Source organism: Anser cygnoides, chromosome Z (genome assembly GCF_040182565.1).
Source record: "Anser cygnoides isolate HZ-2024a breed goose chromosome Z, Taihu_goose_T2T_genome, whole genome shotgun sequence".
Lineage (NCBI taxonomy): Eukaryota > Metazoa > Chordata > Aves > Anseriformes > Anatidae > Anser > Anser cygnoides.
Window position 1 is genome coordinate 58,757,913 of NC_089912.1, and position 20,496 is coordinate 58,778,408.

The 20,496-nt window shown below is 53.0% G+C and overlaps 1 protein-coding gene across 2 annotated transcripts; it reads right to left on the reverse strand.

The window, feature by feature from the left end:
* Nucleotides 1-1,033: 1,033 nt before the first annotated feature.
* PSTPIP2 (proline-serine-threonine phosphatase interacting protein 2) lies at nt 1,034-19,224 on the reverse strand. 2 transcript variants are annotated; one of them, XM_066989101.1, is made up of 15 exons: nt 19,064-19,224; nt 12,141-12,241; nt 10,594-10,671; nt 9,619-9,653; nt 8,393-8,499; nt 7,809-7,871; nt 7,320-7,418; nt 7,114-7,159; nt 6,680-6,759; nt 5,399-5,497; nt 4,633-4,729; nt 4,245-4,326; nt 3,343-3,377; nt 2,763-2,820; nt 1,034-2,568 (listed from the first exon to the last, which is right to left on the reverse strand). In XM_066989101.1, the coding sequence occupies exons 1-14, from the start codon at nt 19,094-19,096 to the stop codon at nt 2,771-2,773; spliced, it is 1,005 nt and encodes a 334-aa protein (XP_066845202.1). In that variant the 5' UTR covers nt 19,097-19,224; the 3' UTR covers nt 1,034-2,568; nt 2,763-2,770. The 2 variants fall into 2 exon arrangements, 1 of the variants encoding a protein (XP_066845202.1); XR_010828002.1 differs by lacking the exon at nt 3,343-3,377.
* Between the last annotated feature and the right edge of the window lie 1,272 nt (nt 19,225-20,496).

Genomic DNA, 20,496 nt, shown 5'->3' on the forward strand with positions numbered 1-20,496 from the left:
AATGCAGCCCTGTGGATACTAGTCCATGGGAAGACCAGACTCCTGTTTAAGGAGTACAGGGGGAGGCTGGGCTCCTCTAGATGGGTCTGGGAGGAGGCTAAGGCGCTCTATAGGAGTCTGCAGGGAGGCCCAGCCTTCCTATAGGGACCCACGAGGAGGCTGGTTCCTCCACTGGGGCCTGTAAGGGGGTGAAAGTCTTATGCACCTTCTGGAAAACAAGGAAAGGGAATTTGATGAAGATAAATATCAGTTCAGCATTTATGGGCACGCAGACTTTTCTCACAGTAACTTCACGTCTGTACACTGCTTTTCCAAGCCAGGATTTGCTTGGCTCGAGGTCTCTTCAATGAGTTGTTGAACGACTGTTAAGTATTTAGAGCTCTAGAACCAGCACCCTTATTTTGGGATTACTTCTGCGCGTTCAGTGAGTGTGCAAGCCAAGTTTCAGCCTCAGTGGGAAACCTCCACATCCAGAAAAGCCTAGCACCCTCTATTGTACTCTGTCAGCTGAAAAATCCCTATAAAGCAAGCATGAAATGTCTTATGGAGTAACCATTACCATACTAACCTTGCTGCAGCAGCAACCTGCAGGAACCGTAAAGGAATCATTGCTGTTTACAAGCTGAAGGTGGTAAAGTCAAGTCCTGAATCCATACGAACATGCCTTATGAATTACAGATCCCATCCAACCCTCAAGAACAACAATCCGACCAAAAAAAACAGGAAGCGAAGGAAAACTGCCTTACATGGCCAACAGCTCACAGCTGATCACACATAGTTGTTCTCATGCCAGCTTTCCTTGGTGCATTCTCTCCCATAACTATCTTGGTATTTATACAGAACAAGTACTGAAATAAAAGCTGTGGAAAGATATGTTCTTGTGGGCTTTCTTCCAGGAAATACAACTCAGCCCACCTGACTATGCTAGGATGCTTTGAAGATGTATCAGCCCCAGACCCTGCAGAAAGCAAACAAGGCAGCATAGGAAGAAAAAAAAATCCAGCACACAACTCAGAACTGTTATTTTTAATATATATATATATATTTAAAGAATTAAAACTACAACAGGCTCCTTCAGAAGAGTATTTCTATACTTGGTCTTTTAGGAAAAAAAAAGAAAAAGGACAAATTATTACTTTATTGTGCACTTTGTACATTTCATTTAGCAGGACAGAAGTTAAAGCTCATTGTGATCCTTTCCACATAAGAAATAAAGTAAATCCCCAGGGACCAGTGTGTTTAGGCACACACTGAAGTTGCGTGGATTCAACTTGAAGAACATCATGCAGCCAGCAGCCCCTGTTGCTCCAAGTTTAGACAGCTAAATTGTGTCCAGCACCCTCTGCCCCATATCCCCATGCTCAGTATAGCAAGGCACCGAGGAGCTGTTAAGCCACACAGCACAGAGAGACAAGCAGCCCTGAGGTATGTAAGTTTCTGCATCAAACATGCAATCATATATAAGGCAACAAAAAGGGGAAGTCCTTTGAGGAGACCTGACCAAGAAATGAGTTTCATGGCTCCATGGCTAAGTTTGTTTCCAGTGGTGTGCAGCCAGAACCAGCCAGACCCTGCAGGGTTACTGCTGAGGATGCCTCTAGGAGTCAGCGTGAGGAAGTCAGAACAAATGTTTTGTTGTCAAGCTTGCCAGAGCAGAGGGAGAAGTAATTAAGGTAGACAGTTGATGATTTCCCTTTCATTTATACTGGCACTCAAATCCCCGCTGAAAACGGACTCTACATTTGGATATAGCATCAATACAAATCCAAAGTTCAGGGATTGCCAGAAGTTAATCAAATGGGAGTATGTGAAGCCTACCACAGACAAAGTTATACCATGAGCCTAAAAAACTGCAAGCCCCTCATTGGAGAGGTGGTGGAAGAGCTGACTGACTTCCTTCTGATCCTCAGCAATGTTGCAGGGTGAGAGACTTGCCAGCAGGTTTGTAGTGGCACAGCCCCTCGCTGGGTTTCTGTTCTGTGTGCTGCTGCATCACACAAGCATCACACAAATCAGCACCAAATATCAGCACGGCAAAGCCAGACCCATGATGTAATTAATGGTGCTCCTCTATGTAGCAAGCTCCCAGAGAAACATGACTGAAATTAAATCCAAATTACAAGTTTAATCACCGTTAATAAAAGACTTAAGAAACAGGCCAAAGTGTACCCTTAGCTCTGAACACAAGCCAGCATGCCCAAAGCTTTGCAATGCACATGTGTTTTTTAGTTATTTGGAGAGCAGAAGGCACCAGGCTCTCCCAGATGGCTGCACACAGGAAGAACTTCAAATCAAAAACTTCCTCCAGTGCAGAAGACCCTGTGTCCAGTTCCATTGCTTATATGCTTTTTCTTCCCCTGAGCGTGAAAATGGAATATATGTCCAAGGAGTTTGCTTATCGAAGGAACAGATTTTTAGTAGGTGCTTTCTGAATGCACAAATAATTATCAGAGTCCTCAAATACTTTCTTAAAATGAAGAAGCACTGCAGCTCTGTGCTGCTGAGAATAACTGAAAACACCAACTCTGCCGCGCTGTCCAGACTGACAGTATCTTCTGCCTGGAGAACCTAGAGAACAGGAGAGACAGCATCAAAATCACAGCTCCAGCTCAGACAAGGACAGAAGGGCTGACACGATCGTCACTCCCACCCAGTCACCTCAAGGTGTCATCCCCTAAATGGTGGCCTTTCTTTCTGCACCGCCCCTCTGTTGCAGTTGCATCTCTTGTTAAACCCTTTCTTCATCAAACTCGAGTACTTACTGTGGGTACTAGCGGTGTATCAAGCTGTAGCCGTCAATTGTGGCATAATCAGGATCACCTAAAACACAAAGCACTAAAATATTAGGTCTGCCCATGAAAAGTGCTCGTTAAGAGACTGCAGGACAAGACCACCATGCACTGGCCACCTCTGTTATAAAGGGAGCCAGGGATGAGTGGGGCTCAGAGAGATGAGTTGATTTGCCTAAAAGCCAAAGCAGAACTTAGTTTTACTGAGTTCCACTGCAGTACCCCATCCCTAAAGTGGCCTGGAGATAATACAGTTCACGCTGTTTAAACAGAGAAGGGCCCAAAATGCAGAGACTGGTGAGACACCAAGCTTAGGCAACCTAAAGCTTCAAAAATGCGCACACAAGGGGCTTTGATCTGAACTTCTAGGTGAAATTTTGCCTCCAGAGTCTGTAGCCAACTTTCCAGCATCTTTTCATGCGGACTGGACTTATAGCAGGAGCTGGACCTCAAGCAATCCCTTGAGAGAGATGAAGCTCATGATCCTATGGGGAAGAGCAAGAGCAGAGAGATCCTCTGTGGGAGCACAAGCCAGCTAAGGTAAGGAACTCACCTGGCCCACTGGTTGGGGTGGGTAGAGGCGCCCTCCTGCTCAAAAAGAAACAGAGGTGAGGACCTGCATGGCTATGGGGCTCCCTCCCATCCAAGGGCACCTGCCCAGGCCATTACTCTGGCTTTGCAGCTCCCAAACCACCCTCACAGAGCTCACGGGAGGGCAAGAGGTTTGGCCAGCCTGGGCTTTCTGGAGACCTGGCCATGTTTTGGGTCATTCACCACCAACAGCCTGCTTGGCAGACACAGGAATTGAGGCTGCTGTGGTGCGGAAGAGGAAAAAGTCACCAAAAAACAGTGCATTGGCAAAACATTCATGAGTGAGCCTCGGGGCATGCCTTTTACATGCCTCTGCCTGGGCTGAGCCATCAGGAAGCCGTAATTAGGCATGACTCTTCTCCTGACGCAACAGCCAGAGGTGCACACTCATCCTTGGCAAGAGTCTTTAGCCCTGAATCCTCATCTTCCTCGTGGCAGAGGCATCTTTCACCCTGTCCTCAATTCTCTCCAGGCTGCCTTGCTTTTCTGCTGCCCGGGTACCGCAGCCCCTCACCTCAACCCAAAGGACTTGTGGAAGAGGCATGGCACAAGAAAAACTGAGCTCACCCTCATCACAAGCACCTTCAGAACAAGATTCCCAGCCTCAAGAAGGGAAAAATAACCTCAAAAGACAAACGGGAGCAAAAAGCTCTGGATGGACTTGAGGTTTTCCTTGAGCGTGACGTAGCAGGCAGCGGATTGGAATAATTTCTTCTGGAGAGAGGGATGGGCTACATAGCATGGGAAATATTTTCCTGTAATACTCCCAAAGCTTCCAACAGACCGAAAGCGACAAAATATGTTTTTGTTTGTTTGTTTTAGACAGCATCATTTGCAACAGCAATTGCAAATTATGTCCCTTACCGTGATATAGGTACGGAAACCGGACTTCTCACAGGAGTCGCGTTTCTCTGTGTGTTGTAGTAGTTTTCATAAACAACAGGAGCTAGGAAGAGGTAACAGTAGTAAAGCACAGACCTTTCACAAGGTGCCACTTGACAACCCCAACATTCAGCTGCTAAGCTTTTCCCCCCTCTCTGGGAAGGTGTTTGAAATGTTACAGAGCAGGGAGATTATCATCAGAGGCTGGTGGTAAGTGGCAGAGGGACTAGTGCTGCTTGCTGGGGAACGAAAGGAAGGATGTTACAAAATCAGTGGGTTTTGCATCCAAATTGATGCTGATCCGGGCAGCAGCACCACAGGGAGTAAAAGCAAGTCAGCACTACTTCGGGAGGTTGCACCGAGCTCTCACCTGGGGCCGAACTTCCAGTTTTGCGCAAATTTACAAAAAAATCAATATCCTTCTCAATGCTGCACATTTCTAAACTCTTGCGGATTTCCTCGTATTTCTGCAGAAGAGAAACGACAAGCACTTTTGTGCATTAGATCAAAAACCAAAAGGACGTTTTTCAATCGGTTATCACACATGGATTGGGAGCCCAGTGCTCATCCAGGACCCAAGCTTCAATGGTACAGGGAACAAGGAAGGAATCCCAAAGAAAACTTAATCTCTAAGAGCTTTGGCCACAACCCTTCTGCCTGCATGTTCATGTTAGCTGATCAAAGGCCATAGGCCAACTTGGATTAACACAGTTCAGAGCAAAGGAAAGCAAATCAGACTCTGCTTTCCCATTCCCAGCCTCAGATATGCAGGAGTCATAATAATCCTGCGTGATCTTTGGCAAGGTCACCTCCCACTGCATTTCATTTGCCTCTTTTTCGGCCGATTTTCTTCAGCTAGGGAGAACAGTAAGTGTATGATGCTGGTGGCAGGGAGCTGAGGACACATCTTCACTCCTGTACTGCCTTCTCACTATTTCTCCAACCACAGACACGCACAAAAGCTGCACTTGGGGGGGTCCTTACTGCATTACTGCTACTACACCCTGACAAAACGACGGGCAAAGAGAACCCAGGTGGGCAGCAGGGATGCCGAAGGTCTGATCCGAACGAGACCTCTTAGAGGCCTCAGATCCAAAACAGGAAAATGGATGTGGAGGGACCTCCTCCCGGCTCACCTCGTCGTTCTGGACGCAGCCCTGGGAGAGCTGGTTGACGTGGAGCCAGAGGGCGCCGCGGAAGTAGCTGATGCGCTCGCACTCCTGCGTCTCGAAGAACTGAAACGACACGGGCAGAAGAGCAGGTCCCCCGCCAGCACAGCCCCGCCTGCAGCGGGGATTTAGCTGTCCCCCGAGCCCTGCTGCTCACACGTCCTTAGCACCAAGGTGATTCAAGGAAGCCACAAGTCCTCCACCTCTCCCGGGGGACAAAGCACCCTTCTGTGCAACCAGGTGTTCCAAAGAAGGTGTTAAGTTCAGGAAGGTCTACAGGTGGCAGTGCCCTGCTACACCCATGCGGAAGGGGCCGCCCAGCACCCCTCGGGGAGACCAGGCCAGCTTCCTAAAAGTAGTGGGGGTTCCCTGGGCACCCCGTGGTCCTACAGTCCCCAGCTCCCTTCTCACCTCCCTTCCACAGGCGCAGAGAAATAAAAAAAAAAAAATGGCTGGGGATGTATGAAAACGGAGGTGCATTTGGTTGGTCTCCTTCCTGTTTCCTGCCAAGCTCTTTTCGTAACCAGTTTAAGCCCAAGTCTGTTGAAATTTGCTGTCTGGTGTAGCCAAACCCCATGCACCTTTACACATTTCCAGCGAAAGACAGACTTCCATCCCAAGCGTACGTTTGCATTTGTCATCAGTTACGGCCTTTGCAACGTACAGAGGGGAAAACCTCCACGTAATCTCTCTGTGGAAGTGAAACCCTGGCTTCCCAGCCCCACCTGCTTCCAGAGCCTCCAGACACCACGGGCACCTTCACGCCCCCCGACGCAGCACACCAAACAGACAGCAAATTCCATCCCAGTGGGGGAAAGTAAAATAGAGGCACAGGCGGTCTGAGCACTTAGGTGGTCAGCATCCAAGGCAGACACTGCTGGGTGTTCCCGAGGCTGCAGCCTCGATTCGTGTCCAGGCCATGACCGTTTGAGCCAGGTGATGGCAGCACCGAACGTGCACGCAGGCAACAGGAAAAAAATGTCACTACTGAGCACATCGACTCTGTCAATTTTAACAGGCGGTGGAAGGAATGAAAAATAACACAGTGGAAACTTTGAAGTGGTGGGGCCTTGAATCCAGAAACCAAGCAGGAGAAACGTGCAGGGTTACCTGCAACACATCCTGCTGTTGTCCTGTGAAGGGAATACGGAGCAGAAGGCACGTCTGCTCTGTCCCCAAGCCCTGCAGAAAGGGGGGTGGACATCCAGAGGACCACAGTGCCATGTGAAGGCATTTTGTGGCATTTACCTCGCAAGCCTTGATGTGCTCCTTCATCCATTCTTCCCTGATCTTCTCCAGTGCGGTAATACTCTGCTGGTAACTCCTGTCTGTGAGGGAAATCAAATTGTCAGTTGGCTAACATTAATTTTAAAAAACTCCTTCGCTAGGAGGTACCACGTCCAGCCTAAAATGGCTGGGATGCCACGGAGAACCCAGCAGTAACGCGTGAGCTCAGCTGCTGGTGGGCAGTGCACTGGGATGGGAGCCCCACAGCAGCCGTGGCGGGGCCAGGCAGCCTTCTGCAGGGCAGGTGCCACCTCCTGTACCTCCAGACACGTTTCTGAGGAGCTGCAGCTCCTGTGTGCCGTGTCACGGCTCTCAGCCCATCTCCTCCTGCCCCCGGAGGGAGGTGCTCCCCTCGCCCCCCAAACGCAGTCAGCACGCTTCATCTCCACGCTCACCTGAATCCTCCAGGGCCGATTTCGTCTGAGCCAACTTCAGGAAGAGCTGCCAGAATTGGGGGGGGGAGAGAAGAAAGGTGTCGGAGAGCCCTGGCGCATCACCCACGGGAGTGCAGACCCCAGAGCTGAGAGAAGGGACATGGGGCAGGAGACCTGCCAGAGGAGATGTCCCTTTGCCCGGCACCACGGCCCCCGCCTCTCCTTACCTTCTCCTGCTGCTTCTGCGTGACCAGGTTGGCGTTGCGGTGCACCGCCTGTTCCGCTTCATCTTTATCCCTGCAGCGCTGCTCGTAGAGCCGCTTGGCCTAGGGGAGCCACCAGACAGGGCAGGAAGACGTTAGGAAGCAAAAGAGATGAAAATCCAGCTGACAGAGGATGCTCGGGGTCCCGGACGCCCCAGCCCTACTGCCTGGGCAGCGCTGTGCTCACAGCAGGAGCTGTTCTTTGCTCAGGACGAAAAGCTCAAGGCAACCGAGTCCTGGACATTTAAACCTGTGGTATCTGAGCCAGCATTTCCCTTCCACGCTCCTCAGGTTTTTCTGAGCACGCTCTGCACGTTGCTAATGCAGACACAGCTCAGGCGGCTGCAAAAGGGGAGGGAGGGAGGCCCTCACACGTAGGCCTGCCCTCGCTCCGTGCGCGTGTTTTGGCAGCGTTAGCCCGTACGGCAAGGGACAGCAGCACGCTTGCTTTACCTCCATGGTCTTCTTGTACTGCAAATTCCTGTTCTTGTGGATCGCCTCCATTATGAGCTCTATCTGTGAAGACAACAGACCCGGAGTCAGCACGTCAGTGACCGTCAGAGCTCCGGGATGAACTACAGTACGGTATCGCCTCCATGGGCTCCGGCAGAATTGGCAAGCCCTCTCCCCTCTGCTAGGTCCGGATCAGCCCCTGGCTCTGACAGCTTCCCCTCGTTTTCCACACACGGGAATCTCGAGCCAGAAGAAGTTAAAGAGCTTGTTAATTTTACCAAACCCTATGTAGATCATACAGCACTACACGTGCACCTTAAACACGCTCCTAGCCAAGGCTGGCATGGCTGGAGGGAGCCCCTGCTGTCTCCAGCCCCAAAGGACCCTGAAGGACAGCACGTGGCAGCGAGAAGAAGGAAGTCGGGGGTTGCCGCAGAGTTCTCCAGCATGGTTGCAACACGTAGGAAGGAGCCCAGGACTTCCTGGCCCTGGTGGGCACGGAAGGGGCTGGGGCACCAAGGGGGACAGGGGGCAGGGGCAGCCCAACTGTGAAGGTTCCTCCCACAGTGCCCTCAGCTCCTGACCTTCTTCCGATGCAGCTTTTGCTTCTCCCTGAATTCCTCCATTTTCTTGGCTTCCTCCCGAAGGGTTTGCGCCAGCTGGATGTGACCTTGTCCCACATTGTCTATCTCTGCAAAGAAAAGAAATATATATATATATATTCCTAAAAAGGCTCTTGCTTAAGCCAGCTTTTCTAGCTGACATCAGACTGACCCACAGACCCCTTCCTTCCACCCATGGTCCCACCTCATGAATTCCCCTGCAGAAACTTGAAAGCAGCAGCACTTTCCAAGCAGGGTCTGCCTATGTAAGAGTGATTCATCATCGGTCATGCTGGGGCCTGCACTTCCATTTAAGAAATTCGTACCAAGAGAAGTTATTCAAACGAGCACAGTCACTTTTCTTCCTAATCTGGATTAATTCAGGCATGTTTCAGCACATCACAACCTAAAGCGTCTGTCTGAATGAAGCATTCCCCCAGGCTAGCAGAGAAGCAACTTGGGGCATAGAAAAACTATTGCTAAATAAATCTCAGGCTCAGCTCAGTGTCACACTGAGCTAGCCCTGCTGGAGGAGAGCAGCCGTACCACGAAAACACCCAGCCAGCAAGCAAAGCAGCCGCTCACTTGCAGCTCACAAAAGTGGCTAAGACAAACTGTGGCTCATGAGCCAACACCCAGAGCTATTCCAAACCCGTAGCTAGCTATTAAAACGTCAGCTACTGCAGGGCAGAGCCTCATTACAGCATCAGCCCAGGAACACAGCAGCAGAAATATCTGGCCAGGGTGGACGGTGGTGGAGCTGTGGCTGCCAGACTTCAACACAGGGCAGCAGAATGGTGAGGAATGGTTACTGCACGGTGGCCAAGCCTCATCACTTGGATGCTCTGATTACTGCATATTTGTGTCAAAACGGTAGGATAAGCCAGTCCAAAACCACCCAGATGAGCTTTCCATGGACAGCTTCAGATGCTGCACAACTCTGAAGCTGCCCCAAAAGGCCAACAGATCCCCAAAGGGACTTGCCATGGGTCCCCTCTGCTAACTGTGCCCTGGAGCACTCTATCCCAAACTCCATGCACTGGGCTGAGCGAGACAATGAGGACAGCCTACACTTGATCCTGGTATCAAACAGTTATGGAGATTTCTCTGTTTCTTCCCAAATTTCTCTGTTTCTTCCCAAGCAGTAGCCTGAAGGCTTCAGCACTACCAAATGTCCTGACAGATGAAGAAGAAGAAGGATTACTTACGTTGCTTGAAAACATCCAGGGATCTCTTCAGGGTGCTGAAAAACACAGGCACAGCATTAAAAGAGTAAGAAAGCACTGCCAGATGTGGGCACGGGCTTCAACAGTGACAGCAGAGCACTTCTGAACTGGCGAGAAAGTCCCTCACTCAAGACCAGCCAAAACAGCCTGAAGCAGGTTTATCTACCCTCTTTATACTTCCACCTTTTTCCTTACCAGTGAGTATAATACAGTCCACTCGGTTTGAGATCTACCTTACGTCTTCTTCCTGGACAGTGAATACTATTAAATATTCTGAGTTTCAAGACAACTGTTCTAGGCAACCTCCAAAGAGTATCAGTTGGGACATATGAACATTTTTTTATATGTAGTATGGACGAGTGGTTGGAAATGTAGGGAACTTTCCTCCCTATTAAGATAATGAAACAAAGTAAGTGACAGACCAACATAGAGCTGTAAACAAATGAGCAGAGAACACCAAACCAGGCACGTATGAAGTACAGCAGGAAGTAGATGGTTCCCAGGGCAGTGGGGAAATGGAGATCCACGAATGGAGCCAACCGCAGCAGCTACGGCACCCGTGTAGGGTGGCAACGTGCTGGGTTTGAACATCCGTGTGGTTTGACTCAAGGAAATACGTGTACTTCCCTCTGGCCACAGAAACGGTGAGGAACAAACCCAAGGTCTCATGATGCTTGGCTCTCTGCTGAACCACCAGCCCACATCTCGCCTGAGCGTCCACAACGCCTTGGTTACTCTACGGCAGGTGGGAAGTTGGTGGAGTCCACCTTGATATTGGCAAAGGCCAACCCAACTGGGCACATCTGATTCACAGGACTGACTTCTGAACATCTGGTGACATCCCAATCACATTTCAACACTGGTTAGTTTCTCTCAGCCTCCTTCCCTCTCCCTTCTCCTTTATTGCTCCAATTACGGACACCTATAAAAGCAAAAGACACTGGGCTCTGAACTTACTTCAGCTCCGTCTGCCCACAGGGCTTCTTCTTCGACAAGTTAATGAGCTCTTTGCCATATTTTTCTTCTATAATCGCTCTGTTGAGGAAAGAGAGAAATGAGAGGAAATTCTCATTTCAGAAACTGAAACTTGCAGCAGAGGCCGAGAGCAGACGGAGTTTCACAAGAGACATCCCCTGAGCACGGACGAGGGAATAGTGGGTGTGCAGAACACCCCAGGCTGCAGACAGGGTGAGAGCATGGGCATCCACCTCCCCGACCACCACGAACTGCCCCAGGGCTCGTGGCTTGTTGTGTCTACGCCCAGAGTCCTGCCAGCTCCTGAGCTTTCACACTGCGGGATCGTCCTTAAAGATAACATTTGAAGAAGAGGCCATACTGCGTATAAATAACACCTCTGACAGGTCGTATTGTCTATCCCTCTTGGAAGCAAGTGGGAAAACCCAGAAAATCTGCGCGCTGCAGCCTAAGAGCAACCAGCCTTTTACAGTTGCTTTGAAATCTGTGCAAACATCCGGGGCTGGACTTGGTTGGTCAAATGTAGATACCTCCAGCTGGGCAAGCTGCCCTAGCTGCCTGCAGTCCGTGGAGAGAAACAAGTACTGCCATGAGCTTGCATTAGAAGGTCTACTGGAGGATGGGATGGGATGGGGATGGGATGGGGATGGCATGGGGATGGGGTGGTTTAATTGGAAGGAACCTACAAAATCATCAAGTCCAACTGCCTGAGCACTTCAGGGCTAACCAAACATGCTCAATAGGCTAAATACGAAGACTGCTGTAGAATGAACCAGAATTAATGTAATTTTGGTATTGACTGGAGAAAACAAACCTTGAATACAAGACTTGGGACAAAATAGTCTGGAGTAAATGTGATGGGGATGCAGAGCAGGAGAGCCTGCAATTTAAAGTGTCTGATGCACCTACATCTGTTTAGGCGGTAACCCCATGGAAAAAAAAAAAAAGAGTTAAACAAGGTGAACTCCACCGCCAAACTGTCAACACAGACATCTGCACTTGCATTAAAGATACAGACATTTTAGGAAGCCAATTATTTTATTCTACAACTCCCTGAGGAGGAGAAGCAGGGAGGGAGGTGCTGGTCTCTTCCCAGTGGGAGCTGATGGCAGGACCTGCAGGAACAGCACAAAGCTGCGCCAAGGGAGGCTCAGACTGGACGTTAGGAAACATTTCTTTACCATGAGGGTGGTCAAACACTGGCACAGGCTTCTTAGAGGGGTGGTTGATGCCCCATGCCTGCCAGCGTTCAAAAGGCATTTGGACAGTGCCCTTAATAGTGTGCTTCTGGGCTTTGTGGCTAGCACCGCCCTCCCAGCTGAGGATCCCCAGGTATGGACTTTATTCCAGCCACGCAGGGAAAGGATAGTGTGAAAAAACAAGTTCCTCATCAACCAAAAGTGAAAGATGCTTCAACCCAGGGGACAGAAACATGATGGAAACCCAAATGGGAATACAAGAAACAGAAGAAGTGCCTCTGCCTCACTTCCCAGATTCAGCCAAACCCGTTTTCAGAGGCAGCTCTGTACCTTTCCTTCAGAAAGTCTTCAAACTCTTTGCAGTTCTTCCTGCCGTCGTTCAAATGTTGAATGATGCTGTCATAGCCAACTGTGCTCGTCAGGTCTGTGCTCTGAAAACACAAGAATAGGATTCATGTCCCTGTCAGCGCGGTCCATGGCCACTGCCACCTCCACCGGCACTTATACAAGCAATGGCTCAGCTGGGAGCAAGTGTGCCGGGGCCTCTTTCTGGTTTGCCCATAAATTATATGAAATAAGGTAGGTTTGTTTGGTTTTTTTCTTCTTGGGGTGGGAGAGGGTCTGGAATGAGGAGAACGGTGATGGCAAGGGTGGCAAGGCACCTTCGTGACCTTCACAGGTCAGAAGAGCTCAGACCTGCCACATCCTGGTGATCTCCCCCCATTCTGAGCACCTCGGGCCCCTCAGCCCACTGAGCCCCCCCTAAAACTCCTACAGCACTTTCCCTCCTCCCACCCCACAATGTCCATCCTCATTCTCCAGAGGAGGGCCTGAGATACAGGCCAGGAGGTTCAGATCCTTAAAATAACGTCAGACCCTAGATAGCTTTCAGAAGAAAATGGCTCACCCGAGTTTAGCCTGTGAAACCACATAGGGTGAAGAACTGATCTCACGGCCACATGGCCCAAAGGAACCCAAACCCAGGCCTGGGGGGGAGGAGCTGAGCAGCCCCTTCTCCACGGCATCGCTCAGCTTCCCGTGAGCTTCCCCGGCTGCCCACGCAGCACCGAGCGACTGCTGCTGCAGCAGCCTCCTCTTCGGCCTCGGGAAAAGCCACCCTGTCCCACTCACGTCAGTCCAAAACTCCAGCACAAAGATCACTTCCCTAAGCAGCAGGTCCTTCCCCACCCCTGCTCCGTGCCCTTCAGCACGTCACACTTCTCCACGTCCCCCAAAGCGTCACGGCCAGGTCCCATCTTCCAACCCAGGGCTCCCCGCCCCGCAGTGCTCCCCGCACCGGGGAGGAGCTTCCCATAGACTTCCGAAGGATCACTGCTTTCCCTCAAATTATTCTCAAAAATATGGATTTTCCTGTGATGGTAATTTAAAAAATAAAATAAATAAAAAATGTGACAATGATGTAGCTGGGCTAGGACGAAGGCTGACTAACTACCCCATTCTCTCCTCTATCCTGTGCTGGGAAGTGCCTTAGGATAAAAAGGCATTTTGTCCTACAACCATTGAGGATTTGCCACCCTGAAGACCTGGAGCAGGGCTCCTAAGTGCTGTGACGCTACAAGAGGGATGCTCTGACTACAAACCCTCCTTCTCTGGAGGAAACCCGAAGCGGATGCAGGAGGAGAGCAAAACTACCTGTTGTCCTCTGCAGAAGGGCCCGGCTGGCGTTGCAGGAACAGCACAGGCAGGAGCAGAATAGGGAAACGGGCTGCAGAAAGGAAGCAATGGCAAAAGCAGATATGAAGCTGCGAGAAAGGAAGCAGAAACCACAAATAATTATTATGAAGCTTAAAGAGGAATAATGGCAGGATGGAGAGATCCAGGAAACGTTTCCAAGCCAACATGCCAGCATGCAGGTAACTGGTGTTACGGTGCTGGCAGCAGAGGGGGGGGTTTCTCATAAGTTTGTGCCCAGAGAGAGAATTGAGGAGGAACAGGGCCATCATTTGTGATAAATGAAGGATTTCATCATCGTGGACTTCCCCAAGCAAGAATATGAGTGGCCAGAAAGCGGGAGATAAAGCGGATATCTGGTGGAGTGGGGCCAGCAGGAGATCCCTGGGAATCCCAGATCAGCTTTGCTCCATGGTGGTGTGCATGGGAAGGAGGAGGAGACTGTGGCCAGGGCCTAGGGAGATCCTCAAACACTTTCTGTTTCTGTACTGAGCACGAACCTCCTCCCAAAATGAGCTTATTACCGAAAAAAAACGCAACAGGTTCTCCGTTTGCTAACTGGCTCTGCAAAAGAAGGAAGCACGCTTACACTGAAATCACTTTTCATGACAGTTGCAAAACTCAGGAACATCCTAACTTGACTTTCTACCCCGAAATAAAACGGGCAGGGGCAGGCAGGAGGGGCTCCCGGCCCCACGGAGCCGGGCTGGGCAGGGTCACACACCACAAAAACCACCCTGGCAGCGCCCTTCTGGGCAGACGTCAGCACGGAAAGAATACAGGGGACCAGCGTGACTGCCCACGGGAGGCAGGGAAATAGGAAAGAGGAAGGGGGATACAGGGAGGACAGAGCCAGGGAGGGAGGACAGGGTTTAAAGCCACAATAAACTAAGCCGAAGGGGGCTCTGGAGGGCAGGATTTTGCACCGAGGCTCCCCGAGCTGCCCCTGCAAACAGCTCCTCACCCCTCGCGTCCTGCTGGTTTCCTTCCAGTTTTTAGCACTACTAAGTCAGGCGGTTATATGAGAGCAGAGGATGGCTATGAAAAGGGGAATAAAAGAAATGGCTGCTCTGCTGCTGTTGTCTTAAGAGAATAAAAGTCGGGCAAAAATTGCCGGGCCAGCTCTGCCGTACCAAAGCCAGCAGCGCGGTGCCAGCCTTCCCACACCGAAAATGATGGTGAAAGGGCAAATAACTGAGCAGCCTGCTGTTGGAAAGAAGGTAACCCGACCGGCTGGGGCTCCCTATGTTAACGTGGTCCATTTGGGGTGTAACAGGGAGGTTTCTGTCCCGCTGCACCAAACCAGAGCCCACCTTCCGTGTAGGTCTGCAGGGGCTGCATGGAAATGGCCAGGACCTGGAAAGCACCGACGCAAATTCCTTCCCCAAGAAATCGGTGGCTCTGCGCAGCCCCAAGAGCATCCCAGAGCAAGCGCACATGGGGTATCCCTCTAGGCTTGGCTGTAGGATTTTAAAAAAAGGCCCCAGTCCCCCCCTTTTGCAGCTGGGGAACTGAGGCCGGGCGACCGGCGTTCCCCGGCCCCAAATTCCGCCTCGCCCGGCCGGGTTAACAGCGGACGTGCTATTTAGGGGACAGCACCACCCGTGGAAACTACAGGCGGATGATTTCAAGGTGACAAAGCGGCAGCTGATGTTTCCCAAGTCCACAGGGCTGCAGAGGAGTGGAAATTCCCGTCCCTGCCCTTTCGGAGGGGCTCAGCGGGACGCAGCCCCCCTTGTCCTAACCGCTGCCGGCTTTGTGCTGTGCCCCTGATGCTCTCGAGGAGGAGGAGTTCACGTGGCTGTCGGTAACGCCAGCGGGGAGATAAAATGAGAGGCTTCACGCATCGAGAAGGGAAAGATGGGATTCACATCTGCAGCACAGGTGGAGAAGTGCCGCCTCCCTTCTGAAATTTCGGCATTTCAGATGGCATGAAGTTACAATGTTTTGGGGATTTTGCTTGTGCTTTTAGCAAAAGAGGGGCTGAAATGCTCCAGTGGGCATGCAAAGTCCCTCTTTCACTAAAGGGAAAGCTGTTTGCTTTGGTATTTCCATCTTCTTCACATCGATCCCCCTCCAGACACAAACCCTGTGAAGATAAGGGTGAGGGGATAAAAAGCAACCTGTCCCGACCTCCCCAAAAATGAAAGGTTTGGGGCACACAAAATTTCACGAGTGACTTCAACGCTCTGTCCGCACCATGCACGCAGGGCCACGTGCACATCCCCAGACACACATCCTCGTCCCTTAGCCCTTCAGCCTGAGCAGCCAAACCAGAGCCGGGCGGCCACAAGCTCAGGAGCCCAAACCCTCAGCGCTGCTCACGGACCGTCACTTGGCGTGTTTTACTTGTGCAGAGCTTTTAGCAGCTCTCTCCTGGGTCTCGTCTGCTCAGAGAAACGCTGCAGAAGTTGTACGTCTATTTTCGTATTTGGAAACACCGTGCGACGACAAATGGCTGATGCTATTCTTGCTCGCAGTCAGCACGATCTCAAAATTGCTCAAGGTCCCACCGAGGTCACCGAGACCGAGAAAAACCTTTGAGCAGATTTCTGCAGGGAGCAGAGGTAGCCCAGAGGCTTATCCTTTGCTCCCAGGGGGCAGAGCCCTGGGAGCCCTGCTTTTATGCGTGCCTGACCCCAAGGGCCGGCCGGGTCCGCGAGGGTGAGAAGAGGAGACGGTGCGAGGCCGCGGTTCCTCCCCGTGCGATAAGTTCCAAGCAGGAACATCGGGGCAGGCGAAACTCCTCCCAGGGGTGAACGCTCCCTGCAAATCCCCCCACCTTGGCACAGCATCCCACGAAACAGCACCCCAAAGGTGAACGCTAAGGCGATGGACCGTCAGGCTCGGCGCGACCGCACCTAACCAGAACAGCCGCCGGCCTCCCTGCAGGCCGGCACCTGAGGATTTCATCAGGCTGCCCAGGAAAGCCGGTCCCTTTCGGAGAAGGACGAGCAGAGGGAAATGAAACAGCCCAGCCTGCATCATGCCATGAGACGGCGGGCAGGGAAAGCACCCCGAAGACCGGCAGGCATCCTCCCCCCTTCTGCATCCCTGCAGAAACAGGGAGCGGGAGGAGCTCATCCCCAGCCTCGCGAAGCCCTGCAGATCTGGGCAGGTTAAAAAACAGACAGCAAGAGGGGAGAGCAGATACAGCCCGGGGCTTCAACCCACTGCGGTGCGAACCAGCCCAGCAGGATGAATTTCCCAGGGTGCAAACAAACACACTTCACCGGTGCTTTCGGACCCTATCCCGCGTGCTTTGGTTGAAAATCAAAACGCGCCAGCGCACCTTCTACTGCGGGAGACTTGCTGCGGAGTGTGTTAGCAGCATCATTTAGCACCTCATTTTCTTAAGGCGGCAGATAAACATTTGGGAGTGCCTGAAAGGCGCAGACACCTAAGCCTTATATGCAAAGATCACTTAACCGGAGCAGCCTCGGCGGGAGCCGGCAGGTCTCAGCCCTCAGTACCATTTGCTTATCTTCTCAGTGTCCCGCCGAGTCCTCCTCTTTAAGGCACCCTGCCACACTCTGCAGAGGGCAGAGCTTCTGTCTCTGAAAGCAAATTACATTTGTCTGAGGACAAATAAGAAGAAATGACCAAGAATCTGCCCTCCAGGTTTCAGGCTGTTAGCCAGCGGGTCAGACGTAAAGCTCGTTTTAGCGCTACCAGATTCCCCTTTTCCCTGCATAGTTTTACAGACGCCCGCGAGCCCCAGGTGCTCTGACGAGACCCAAAGCCCTGCTGCCGGGTTTCCCAAAACACTCCGCCAGAAGGGCTTGCGGAGAACCGGGCGCTTTTCAAGGAAACGATAAAAATGAAAGACGAGCCCTCGCGTAGCGAAAGGAGAACGGCAGGTTGCAAAAACATGCAAACAGCCCCGCGCTTGCTCAACTCTCAGCAATCGCTGCAGGCAGGGCAAGAGGAACCAAACAGGATTTGGGGTGTATTATTTTTGCACAGCTCTTCTGTAGGTGGCTGCAGCTTACACCGAGATGTAGTAGGGTGAGCAAAAACAACATATAGGGGAATGGAAGAAAAGGTTCGAGACCGGCTGCAGCCCACGGGGCTGGGGACAGGCAGGGAGATGGGGCCGCCGTCATTTCTTCAGACTCCGAAACGCAAAATCAAGGCCTAAATGAAGCAGCTGGCCATGCACAGTATTTGTTCATGCTTACGAAGTGGTCGTTTTTGGGCTTTGGCTCACCAGACGGAGCACTAAAATCCTCTCCCTCTGCTTCCAGCCCTCCATGGCAGCATCCTCCCTCCCCTGCAGCCACCCGGGGCAGCTGCCGCCCTTCCAAAATGTGCCCTGGGCTGTCCCAAGCCCTGTGTAATCCTCTGCTTTGGCAAAGCAGCGTTCTCCTTCCTCTTCCCCTTTTGGCTCAAGCAAAGTAAATAAAAGGGGAAAAATCTCAGGAGGAAGTTTGCCCTCCCTCCCTGCGTTACAGCAAACCGAAGCCGTAGCAGCAGCCCCTCTGCACCTGGCCTAAATTTGGGCTTTTCCATCCATCTCCCATCCCCTCCTCTCCTCCCCGCAGGTGATGCACGCTCACTGCTGCCTTCTCCACGGGCAAAATGACTGCAGCGGGGCCTCGAGGCAGCGCTGCCATGCTCCCATCCCAGCTCAGCCCTGGCTGCCTGACCCCACCGGTACTCGGGGTGGGAGCTTGCATGTTTCAGAAGGGACAAAACCAGGCAGAAACCCCGATAGCACCAAGAGTTCGGGCCCGGATTATGTACAGATTACCCAGTGAATAGCCTCGCTGGCCGTAAGGGGAACAAGGATCTCTCCTGCAGCCCAACGCGCCGCCAAAGCGCGATGAAACGCAGCAGCGGGGTTATTTCTGCCAGCCCCAGCGCACCCGTTGGCATCGGAGGGGCGCCGGGTGCCCGGGGGGAGGCTGCCACCACCCCGGCAGCCCTCCCCTCCGCCCCCAACACGTTTGCAAAGCCAAGGGAGGGCCGTGGAAGCTTCTTGGCAATGAGCGGCTGAGAAACCGCTGCCAGGCACGAAGCCGGTTCGGCGCACCCGCAGGGTTTGCACGCCGACGGTGCCCCGCCAGGCACCTCGCCCGTGGCGCTGGGCACCGTGTGAGTGCGGTGCTGTGCTCGTACCCTCGCATCCCGCATCCCGCTGCGGCCAAAATCCCAACACCGGCTCCTCCGGGACCCAGGCGCCTTCTCCCCGGTCCTGCAAGGCCTGCTTCCCGGGCATCGCTGGCGGGACCTCGGGGATTTACTGGGGATTTATCGGAGCCCAAGCCGTGCCGCTTGGTGCCTGATTCCCACAGCCAAACGAAGGGCAGCACACCCAGGGGAACCGCACAGCCGCGGTGCCAAACGCTCTGCGGGGGATAAGCGGCTGCTCGGCGGCTCCTGCAGACCCGAAAGCACACTCCGCACCCCGAAGAACAACTTGCAGCACTCCCCACGCCCTGACATTTCCCCCCCAGGGCTCAGCAGCAGCAGCAAAGCGAGGGAGCAGCCCCCAGCCGGACCATCCCCCCCCCTGCACCCCCCTTCCCCTCCTTTTCCCATCCGTAGCCCCGACTCACCCAGAAGTGGTCCCTGAACCGTGCCTCCCGCATGCTGCTGCTGCTGCTGCTGCCGCTGCCCCCTGCGCCCTTCCGGCACGGCTCGGCTCGGCACGGCCCCGCCTGGCCCCGCCCGGCCCGGGGACAGCCGCAGGGCTTCGGCTTCGTGAGCAGCCGGCACGGGGGCAGAGCCCTGCGGGGTGTGCTCAGCGCTCAGCCCGGCCCCGCGGCCTCTGGACGATGGTGGGGAGGGTTTTTTTTTTGGGGAGGGGGGGGAGGTTTTGGGGGCGCACGTCCTGCTCGCAGCCCCGGCGCGGCGTCGCTGCAGGAGGCGAGACACCTCTGGTCTGGGACCTGGGGTGGGAGAGGAGAGCAGGCGGGCACCAACTGCGCTCAGGAGCAGCCGATTCACCCCGGTAAGTCGGCGCCTCTGACGCAGGGACAGCTGAAACAGGCCAGTGATGTAAAAATAAGGCATTTTCCGCTTAATCGGTCTGCCCGCGCGTGAGCCCAGGGTGGCCTGACACCTACAGCAAAGATGTGGCTGAAGGGTTGCGTCTTTTCACGGCTCGTGGCCGCAGCCAGTGTCGCGGCTGGGGCCGAGCTCAAGGCTTCGAGGAGGTTTCAGCAAACGCAGGAGCTGTGGCGCACCCCGAGCCGCTGCAAATCCAAATCCTGGAATAAATCACCCGTTTTCTTCCACATCCTCACCTTCTGCACCGCGGGCGCTTTCAGCCAGCCAGGTAAGCCCCCGTGGGGTTGAGATAGAGAGCAGGACAAAGCCACAGGGGTCAAGGCACAGGGCATGCGCTGCCGCGGCCCCGCTTGACACCACCGGCACGTGGAGGCAGCGTCAGCACAGCACCGACAGGGACGCGGTGCTGGAAGCTGCAGCAAAAACAGGCACAGCAAGCACGACGTGAACAAAAAACGCAGCAAAAAGCAAACCGTTTTTCTCTGGCACACGGAGGCTCCTTTTAGCAGCTCTCCTGGGTTCCGGTGATTTAGCCAGAGCCAGCCCCTGGGTGCTTCCAAAAGCGCCCACCAGCAGTCAGCACCGCCACCCGCACGCTGTTTCTCTGCCTCGGAGCACCACCCTGTGGCCAGACCATCCCACAGCTCCCCTCGCTTGCAGCCTCCCCCTTCCAATCCCTTAACAAACGTTGTCAGCAGAGCTAAATCCCGCCTGAAGCTAAGGACGAAGGCAAACTTTTCCACTTCGGCTACACGCTCTAACACTGGGCCCTTGTACCTCACGTAAGCTCCGTTCAGCGTACCAAGTCGGGAGCGGAACAGATGCTGCGACGTTTCATCTCCCTACAAACCAGTCACGACTGCAGCGCATTGACAGCACTGCAGCAAACCACAGAGAAAGGCAGTGTTTAAATCTCAATGTAACAGCCAAAGGTGCAGGTGGCCTGAGACACAATCGGTTCTGAAAGAGCGCCATCTCC